At 46.3% G+C, this 9,865-nt stretch overlaps 1 protein-coding gene across 1 annotated transcript; it reads left to right on the top strand.

The window, feature by feature from the left end:
- Positions 1 to 256: 256 nt before the first annotated feature.
- LOC8052481 (3-ketodihydrosphingosine reductase) lies at positions 257 to 9,310 on the top strand (the record flags this gene model as incomplete). Its single annotated transcript, XM_042292045.1, is given in 2 exon segments — positions 257 to 423; positions 5,734 to 9,310. Coding segments are annotated over 2 exon segments (1,002 nt in total). The 3' UTR covers positions 6,571 to 9,310.
- Between the last annotated feature and the right edge of the window lie 555 nt (positions 9,311 to 9,865).

The following is a 9,865-nucleotide window of genomic DNA, read 5'->3' as shown; positions in this document are numbered from 1 at the left end:
CAAAACTGTACGGTGGAATGAAAGGGCGTCATGGAAGATTGTGCTAAGAAGTACTTGTAGTTTACTTCGAAAGTACACTGTATTTATAGGACTTTACTTCGAGTGAGTTGCGCCCGGTGTTTTTATTACTTTACTCGAAGTACATAACCCCCCCCCCCCCCCCCCCCCCCGTTTTCTTTGTACTTTACGTCAGGTATTAGGTTCATTACCAACACTGTCCGGAGGTCGTTCGTCTCATCGGAGGCGCTTCCCGCAGGCATGTGCCCCTGGGTGTACGCGGCCTTGACGCTGGCCGTGCCCGTGTCGCTGTTGGTGCTGCATCGCCTGTGGAGTCTGTACCGGGTGCGGCGCCTGAGCCTCCGCCACAAGCACTTCTTCGTCACGGGCGGCTCGAGCGGCATCGGCCGCGCCCTGGCCTCCCAGGTCGGTCAGTTCGTCGAACGGCGCATCGTCGACATACGTCACTGAAAGGTTCTCGCGGTCCTCTAGCTGACACAGGCTTGCGATGTTTCGTCGAAAGCGTCTTTCCGCGCACATCGTCTTGGTCGCCAGCATTCGTCTGTGCAAGCCTATCGCGTATGTCACCAGTGCAAGAAGGCATAAATGCTACACGGACAACAAAAGTTAAAGATTTAGCGAGCATCTTTGATTGTATGCGATTTAACGTCTCGGAGGAGGCAAGTTGGTTTACAAGAATATTCGAAATATTTGAACGGATCTCGCGCTCCTTCGTACTTTTGGTGTTCACCCGAAGGATTGGTGGTTAAAGGTTGCGTCGCGACAAACGACTGGAGCACCGCCTGGTGGCGTTTGCCACCGAAAAGGGTCTATACTCTATACTAACGAACCACGTCATCTGAGCGCTCCCTATGGGAGAGCCCACTGTAGTCCGTAGGCCTCCCAATAGGCGGCACTGAAACTCGGTCACTGCAGCTCAATAAAACCAACAGGATCTAGCTTCTTTGGCCGAGGGAAAGTTCATCCTCACTTATCGCATCGTGCTATAGGACGGAAACGTCGGTAGCGGCAAGCTGCATATTAGCAAGACCGTGTGCTGCGCCACGCCCACCCCCCCCCCCCCCCCCCCAAAAAAAAAAAAAAAATAGCGCGCGTGCACAGCTTGGGTGACAGCACGTCCTACACTCTGGTGATAGGAAAACACAATTTTCTACAGGGGTTCCCTCCGATCGAACAAAAAATGAATCAGAAACGATGCGAAGCCCGCCGCGCAAGCTGTCATATGTCAAGCTCCAGGCTTGTTTTATACCTCACCAAAACTCACTCATGATTGCACTCACTCACCTGAAACTTTGAAACATCGAAACATTGCTTCATTTCCATTCCAACGATGGGGGAGAACCAAAAAAAAGAAGCTGCTTTTTGCAGCTTAACCAGTCCTTGGTGCCCCAACAAGGCAAGCAACACCAACGTAAGAGGAAACGAATATACAAAAAAAATAATAAGAGTCATAAATTAACAAAACAACTAAGCAAACAAATATATGCAATGTGAGGTATGTTTAAGTAGTATTATACAATGTTAGGTATATCATTTTTGCTCAGTGGCATAACATCAATTTCTAGTGACGCGATATGATTTAGTAGCTCGGGAAGTGCACGCTTAACTCTTTGACGTCTAAAGTTTGTTCGTGATTTTGGTATATGCCAGGGATGCATGTGACGGGTTTGACGAATTGAATTGTGCAAATGAAGGCCAGCAATGGTGAGAAATGTTTCGAACTTTCCCCTCATGGCAGACTAGAGTGTTAATATTAATCGTTGATAATAAAATTTTGATACATCAGGTATGTAGTATTTGTCAAAGTGTGACAAGGATGTAAAGGTAAAAGGGACGTTTGCTACGGCTTGTAGAGTTTTTTTTTTTTTTTTTGCTCAATATCCGGAGTATATTTAAATTTTTTATACCGGTAGACCCCACACCAGATGCGCGTAGCATAAGGTGGGATAAAATAGTGATTAAAAAAGTTGAATTTTGACGCGTGTTGGTAAAATGGTTCTATATTTTTCACACCTGCTATTCTAGAAACTTTAGTGCAAACGTGTCTAATATGCTCGTTCGAGACATGTTGTAAGGAAAAAAATACACCAAGAGTTTTTACATTTTCAATATGTTTTATAATATCAGCGCCATATTTCAGAGGCGAGGATGAGTTGAGTTCTTCAGTGTAGTTGAAATATCATAGCCTTGCTCTTGCTAGTATTTATATTAAAAGAGTTGTCTTCACACCAGATTTTTAATTTCTAAAGGACATTATTTGTTTTGCTAATAAGATGTTCACCATTTGAATTAGAAATAATCATACTCGTATCATATGCATAAACAATAAAATACACACCAGAGGGAATGGTTATTATACCATTTATATTAGTCTTGTGCGAATAGTGGATTTTGAGTTCGAAGCGAATTCGAAGAGAATACTGGTTTTGGCCGAAATATTTTCGAATCGAATATCGTATAGTTTTTCCACGCCTTACACTACCATAATATAATGCTTAGACAAAACCCCAGCGAAACTTGTGAAGGTTGTTCCACCTGTTCATTTATAAGCCAAGTTTAATCTATCTATATTTATAAACTGTGACCTCAGAAGCTCTGATGTCTTGGGATGGTAAGTAAACAACAAGTTTGACATAAAATCAATCCAATGGAAATGGCCAACTATACGCAATTGAGTGAATTTAAACATCTTAAATATTCTTTCTTTAATTTCGAGTTAAAAAAGAATGACACCCGCATGATGCACGCAGGTTGTAAGGGCATCTCTGCCCAACATATACTCTTGCAAAACAGTCAGTTTAATTTTAAAACTTTTACTACAATGTAGATACTGTACAACCCTTAATGTTCGCGAGCCCTTAATTTTTATGAATATCGCGAATTGAAAAATCCACGAAACTTAAAGGCACGCGGAAATTTCGGTCTTCAAGAATTTCAATGCAGGTCTCTGGAATTCGCAATCTTTAGTGGGTGCGATATGTCCCCTGTGACTGATTCGCGAAAAATAGGGGCCCCGGAAATAAAGGGTTTTACAGTGTACACATTCACAAAGTGTCCATTTATTTTCATATACAGCCGGCACGCGTGCACCATCCCGCTTTGCCGCTTTGAATGTATGGTTTTCATCCAAGCACGCAACTGCTTATATTCATACTTTTCCAAATGTTTATCGCGGCGGGTTACTCCGTTGAGTGCGCTTCTTACCGAGCACCGATGTAATGCGGAGAAGCAACACCCGCGGAGCTTGCTTCCGCGGGTATTGCTTCTCCGCAGTGCACCGCCGCTCAGAAAGAAGCGCACTCAACGGGGCTAAGCCACCGCAATCAACACTTCAAAAAAGGCGAATAGTGGAGTTATTCTCGAAGCGAATATCGAATAGTGTATTATTCGGAACTACTATTCGAAATTTAGAATATTCGTGCAACCCTAATTTATATGCAAGAATAAATAAATAAAAGGGACATCAATCGCCCTTACCGATCTGACGTGAGGTGAGGGTGAGTGAGGTTGTTAGCCTCAAAAACTCACGAGTTTGAGGTTGGGTGAGGGCCGTGAGTTCGGTGAGGGGCGTGAGTTTGTGAGGTCGGTGAGTTCGATGAGTTCAGTGAGGGGCGTGAGTTTATGAATTCGGCGAGGGGCGTGAGCTGGTGAGGTCGGTGAGTCATTAGTTCAGTGAGGGGCATGAGTTTGTGAGGTCGGTGAGTCATTAGTTCAGTGAGGGGCGTGAGTTCATGAATTTGGTGAGGGGCGTGAGTTTGAGGTCGGTGAGTCATTAGTTCAGTGAGGGGCGTGAGTTCGTCAATTTGGTGATGGGCGTGACGTTTGTGAGTTGGATGAGTTCATGAGTTCAGTGAGGGGCGTGAGTTCATGAATTTGGCGAGGGGCGTGAGTTTGTGAGGTCAGTGAGTCATTAGTTTAGTGAGGGGCGTGAGTTCATGCATTCGGTAAGAGGCATGACTTTGTGAGATAGGTAAGTCATTAGTTAAGTAAGGGGTGTGAATTCGGTGAGGGGCGTGAGTTTGTGAGGTCGGTGAGTTCATGAGTTTAGTGAGGAGCGTTAGTCCATGATTTCGGTAAGAGGCATGACTGTGAGGTAGGTAAGTCATTAGTTCAGTAAGGGGTGTGAATTCGGTGAGGGTCGTGAGTTTGTGAGGTCGGTGAGTTCATGAGTTAAGGGAGGGGCGTGAGGTCATGAGGTCGGCGAGTTCATGCGTTTGGCGAGGCATGAGGTCCCGAGGGTCCATGGGGGTTTGCGGGCGAGGTTGAGGAAGGGCGGACCATGGTGACTTCTTTGTTCATTTCAGGAAGAATTGAGTCCACCCTCGCTTCGCAATGGCGCTGTTAGCTCGTACGGCTGGTTCTCTACCAGTGATGGGAAAGAAGGAAAGGCGCCTATTGATTTATCTGCGCTCTACAACTCTGGCTCGCGTCGCGGTGGCTTGGCGTGGTCTTTTGCCGCTGGATGCTGCTTTGTGGCGCGCTGACGAGGGAGTGGGCAGGGCTCTCCCTCTCGCTTCGGTCGCTCTCGTGTAGACTCCGAGGCACCGATATACGCGCGGCGTTTTGTTTCTTGAAGAAGGAGAACGGGCGCTACGCTGGCACGCCTGAAGGCAGACGTTGCTATTTCGTGTAGGCTCGCGTTATGCACGGTCGCTAATCCCGAAGCCAATATTAAAATGAAAGTCGGCTGGCAACTGTTGTAAATCGCCTTTATACTTGTTTGTTCAAGTTGTAGTCTTCGTGCTCGAGTACGCCCGAAATGCCGGGCTTGTTAGCGTGAGTTTGTGAGTTCAGTGAGGGGCGTGAGTTCGATGAGTTCATGAGTTCGGTGAGTTAATGAGTTTTCTTGAGTGAGGACTTGAAGTTGAGTGCGGCCGTGAGGGTGAGTGAGGTTAACCGAAAATGCCGAACTCTTCTTGTTTTTGAACATTTTGAAGATTGTACTTTTTTAAAAGGGGCCTGGAAAGAACCGTGAAGGGACATGGAAAAAAAAAAAAACTCTTCAACACGTCGTGCATATTTTTAAAAAATTACAAAATAAACAAAACATAACATGCATCACGTTTTTTATTTGGGTCGTACCGTATAGTAGCACCTTTATTACCATTATAAAAGGGCAATTGCTTTAGTTACAGTAATTTACTTCATCAGTGAACGATGTTTAACTTTGATGTTAGTTCGCTTCAATTGACATTGAAGTGAACTAAAATAGCCACTCTGTGCGATTACTTGGCGCGTCGTCCGCTCGAATCCCACTCTGTACGTCACAGGAGAGCGCACGCCAGGTGGCGCCATCGAGACATTTCATCGCCGATAGAGAGGGTCATTACCAGATGGTAGCCTAGCGAACCAAACCCCTGGTGGCCCCAATGAGGCCGGGTGCAAGCTCGGGCCTGAGATTATATTAAAGTTTCCCAAGCAAATTCGAGGGGTGTCCGCGCGTAGCCCGGGCTGTTTGAATGTTTAGGATTAAGGATCGCAATTTTTTTCTTTTTTTTGTGTGTGTGTGTGATTGGAGCCGCCTGGGTGAGTTCGCTTTACTTCCGGTATGCTTCCAGCGAGCGAAGTGAAGCCAGTAATCAACCCAATTCACTTAGTGAAAAAAAAGAAAAAAGATGTTGTTGGCGAAACGTTGCAGTTGAGCGTGTTCACAAAACGAGTGTCCAGTAAAAAGTTGCCCACGAAATGTGTTTCCTTGAAACGGACCCCTCTCAGGTAGTGCGCCGCGGCGCCAACGTGACGCTGCTCGCCCGCGACCGGACCCGCCTGGAGGAAGCGAGGCTCGAGCTCCAGGACCAGACGGCCTTTCCCGACCAGGTGGTGCACACGGTGTCGGCGGACCTCTGCCAGGACTCGAGCGCGCTGGCGGGCCAGCTGCAAGAGGCCGAGGAAGCCTGCGGCCCCGTCGACTTCCTGGTGAACTGCGCCGGCAGCGCCACCAGCTTGCGCTTCGAGGAGACGCCCGCGGCCGAGTTCCGGCGCATGATGGAGCTGAACTACCTGAGCGCCGTGCACGCCACCAAGGCCGTGCTGCCGGGCATGCGGCAGCGAGGCCACGGGGCCATCGTGCTTGTGTCGTCCATTGCCGGCGTGTTCGGAGTGTACGGCTTCTCGGCCTACGCCGCGTCCAAATTTGCGCTGGTCGGGCTGGCCCAGTCGCTCTGCATGGAGGTGCGCCACAGGGGCGTCAGCGTCACGGTGGCCTTCCCTCCGGACACGGACACTCCGGGCTTCGCGGAGGAGCAGCGCACCAAGCCCATCGAGACGAAGCTCATCTGCGCCAGCGGGGGCCTGCACTCGCCGGAAACCGTGGCCAGGTCCATCCTGGACGACGCGTTGAGGGGGCACTTCGTGTCCGTGCTGGGCCTCGACGGCATGGTGATGCTGAACATGTGCGCCGGTATGATGCCGCCCAACTCGCTGCTGGACCTGGTCGTCCAGGTGGTCTGCATGGGCGCGCTGCGTCTGGTGGGCGCCTGCTACTTGCTGCACTTCTACCGGCTGGTGGCGCGGCAGGCCAGCCTGCGCCAACAGGCCAAGAAGCCGCTCTGAGGCACGCCGAGGAAACAATCGGCCGTGCGGTCTGCTGGCGGCGGACTGATTCACGCACAAAGGAGCCTTCGAGTTAGTTGGCGGTTCGCGCATTCATTCCAGTTAAGGAATCACTGTACAGTCGCGTCTCATTAGTATGGTGACCACAGTTCCTCCAAAATATTGTCTAATGTCCATAATAACGGGATAAAAATGCACGTTTAATTCGTCCCCTAACGTCTTTTCTATGTAGCGGGGTACATCGAGGTATTAACGAGACATCCCTCACAAAAATGTTAAACAAGTTTCACTTGTGTTTCTAATGTATTTCTATAGAGTCGGTTGAAATTAAATATAAAGTCCACGTGTAATGTGTTTGATCATAAAAATCTCAATATCGATTGTATTGAAGAGTACTCGTTAGGGATGCAATTGAGTTTGGTCACAAAAAAACTCAATATCGATTCTATTGAATTGACTCATTAGAAATGCAATTTAGTTTGGTCACAAGAAAGTCAATATCGTTTCTGTTGAATTGACTCATTAGGAATGCAATTGAGTTCGGTAATTAAGAACTCGGTATTATATTTACTATCATCGCACATCTAGTGTATCTACAATGAAAACTACTGGGTGATATGAAGGAGCGGCCAGGCTCTTTAAATCGACCGCAAAATTCGGTTTCTTAACCTATCGCGTTCCGATTTTGTAGAGCGTTGGCAACAGGTGGTGCATTTTTTCTATACAATTCCCGAAGACCGAGCTTACCCGAGGAAAAAGTAAAAAAAGAGAAAGGCTTAACTCCTATGGAAAACGCAGCGAAGCCACCGGTCTTCAAACCATAGGGCGCCCTATGGTTTGAAGACCGGTGGCTTCGCTGCGTTTTCCATAGGAGTTAAGCCTTTCTCTTTTTTTACTTTTTCCTCGGGTAAGCTCGGTCTTCGGGAATTGTATAGAAAAAATGCACCACCTGTGGCCAACGCTCTACAAAATCGGAACGCGATAGGTTAAGAAACCGAATTTTGCGGTCGATTTAAAGAGCCTGGCTTTTCCTTGAATCGCCAGATAGTTTATCACTTCTTGTTCTTTCATTACGCCGAAAAATAGCTTGTTTGTATCTCTTTTAAAATTTACCATTCCAATACTTTACTAAATAACAATCTAATATTAATGCCCGTTTTCATCGTACCGCGCGTAGATAATCAATTTAAAGTCGGAATTCTTCATTGCATTACCTCAGCCTATAGTAACTCTTTCATTCCCGGAACATCTTCAGAGTGAACCACCTTCCCGCGCAAATGGTAAACATGCCGTCTTTTGACTTATTTGAAAGTGCGGCGACTGCTTACCTAGGTTAATATTTTTCTGTTTGCTTTTTTTGTTCTATAACTTCTAAAGTTGATGCACTTTTTTTTACGTTTCTAGTGCTTGGCTTTGTATGTGTTTGTATATTGTTTGTATTCCACATTTGTCGTGTCCCACTCCCCTCTGGAATGCACCAGGACCTTGAGGGTACGAAAATAAATTAATAAATAAACTCAATATATATTCTTTGGAACTTACTCGTTAAGAATGAAATTGAGTTTGTTCATTACGAATGCAATCTATATTCTTTTGAATTTACTGATTAACGATTCGATTGAGTTTGCTCATCTAGAACTCAATATCCATTCATTTTAATTCACCTACTTATTAAGAATGCAATTGAGTTTGCTCATTATGAAGTTAATATGGATTATATTGAATTTACTTACATTAGCAAATGAGTTTCATTATTAAAAAAGCCCCGTAAAAAAAAAGAAACGTTTTTTAACAGTCTGGTTGGGACACGCGTGTCAAGAAATAAATTTTACGCTTAAAGAAAAACAAATTAGAGCAATGTTAACGGCAAGAGGTTTATTTGAAGTTCTGCGCGCGCGAAGTCCATGACGTCACGGGTCATTCCGGAATGACCATCTCGGTCGTGAAGGCGAATCCGATACACCTTTCCTCCACGCGGCCGAAATGCCTAGAGAGAAAACATGTGGAAAGGAGGTGACTGCCGACTAAATCGAGTCTCGCGCCGTCACTATTGCTAAAAAATTTTTTCGCGTAGTATTACCTTTTTAACGCGCGTGTTCCAACCACCCTTAAAACAAACTTCTTTTTTTCTTTTCAGAAGTCCTTTAAGACCTCAATATTGTTTATTTTAGGTTTGCTCATTAGATATATAAATGAATTTTTTCATTCATAGTTTTGAGCTTATAGTCATTGGACATGCTCTTGAGTTTTATTACTTAGACCAGTGGCTCTCAAATGGGGGTCCGCGAAGGCATTCTAGGGGTCCGCGAGGTCCTGCCACATCAGTCAAGCCCGGCAATAAAAGTTGTCTTTTTGTTTTGCGGTTGAGATGAAATGTTTCAGTTTTTGGGCCAGTTTTCTCGTGTGCGTCAATAAGAGAGGTCTACTTCACACTAGCCCTTAGTCATAACCATTTACTAAATCAATATTATATTTATCCTATACCTTTCCTCTCTTCTCGCCACGAACGGGGCTCTCCATCATCCCCGCCTATCCACAAGGGGTTCGCGAAACATCGATGGTTGAGAACCACTGACTTAGACTTTTCTTTGTCTCCCCTTTGGAGATTCAAACGAGTTTCTGTTCTTGAGTAGTTTACATAAGCTGGTTTGCGCCCTTTGCTATAGAGGAGCCCAGCAAGGGCACAGCTGCAAATAACCATGAGTGCACGTATGTCTCTCAGAATAAACACATTCGCTCAGATTCATTTGGGCTAGAACTTGAATCCAAAATGTTTGACACCTTCGAGAGCATATATAGCGTGCACCATAATAACTCTTAGGTCACTGACAAGGTGAGAACAACAGCGAGAAGTTTCACTTGTCTCCCCTCGAAAACACTTCAACGTCTCGTGCAAATCAAGCGCGCGAGCTGTCAAAGCATGGTGGAAGGCATGGAGCGCGTGCTGAAGGCCGGGTGTTTGAAAAACACGCCATGCCGTTCTCACTCTGCTATTAGCGCCGAGATGGTTTGATCGCGCCCCAAGCAGCACAGATTTGGCAAATCATTGGCCAATGCTTGCAATGGTCTCTTGGCCAGTGGCCAGCCATTGGCCAATGACTGGCCCTTCTCTGGCCATTGGCCATCAGCCATCGGCCAAACATTGGCTGATGAATGGCCACTCTTTGGCCATTGGCCAAAAGACCATCGCCAGCCAGTGGTCAATGCTTGGCCAAAGTCCGTGCTGCTGGGGCCCTCTTATGGTTTCTATCCGTGATGTCACGACCAGGATTTGCCTGGCCGTGACGTCAAAATT

The sequence above is a fragment of the Ixodes scapularis genome, unplaced genomic scaffold (assembly GCF_016920785.2).
Source record: "Ixodes scapularis isolate PalLabHiFi unplaced genomic scaffold, ASM1692078v2 PGA_scaffold2__306_contigs__length_199485367, whole genome shotgun sequence".
Taxonomy (NCBI): domain Eukaryota; kingdom Metazoa; phylum Arthropoda; class Arachnida; order Ixodida; family Ixodidae; genus Ixodes; species Ixodes scapularis.
Note: the sequence above shows the minus strand (reverse complement) of the source record. Positions and strands in the feature narration are given on the sequence as shown.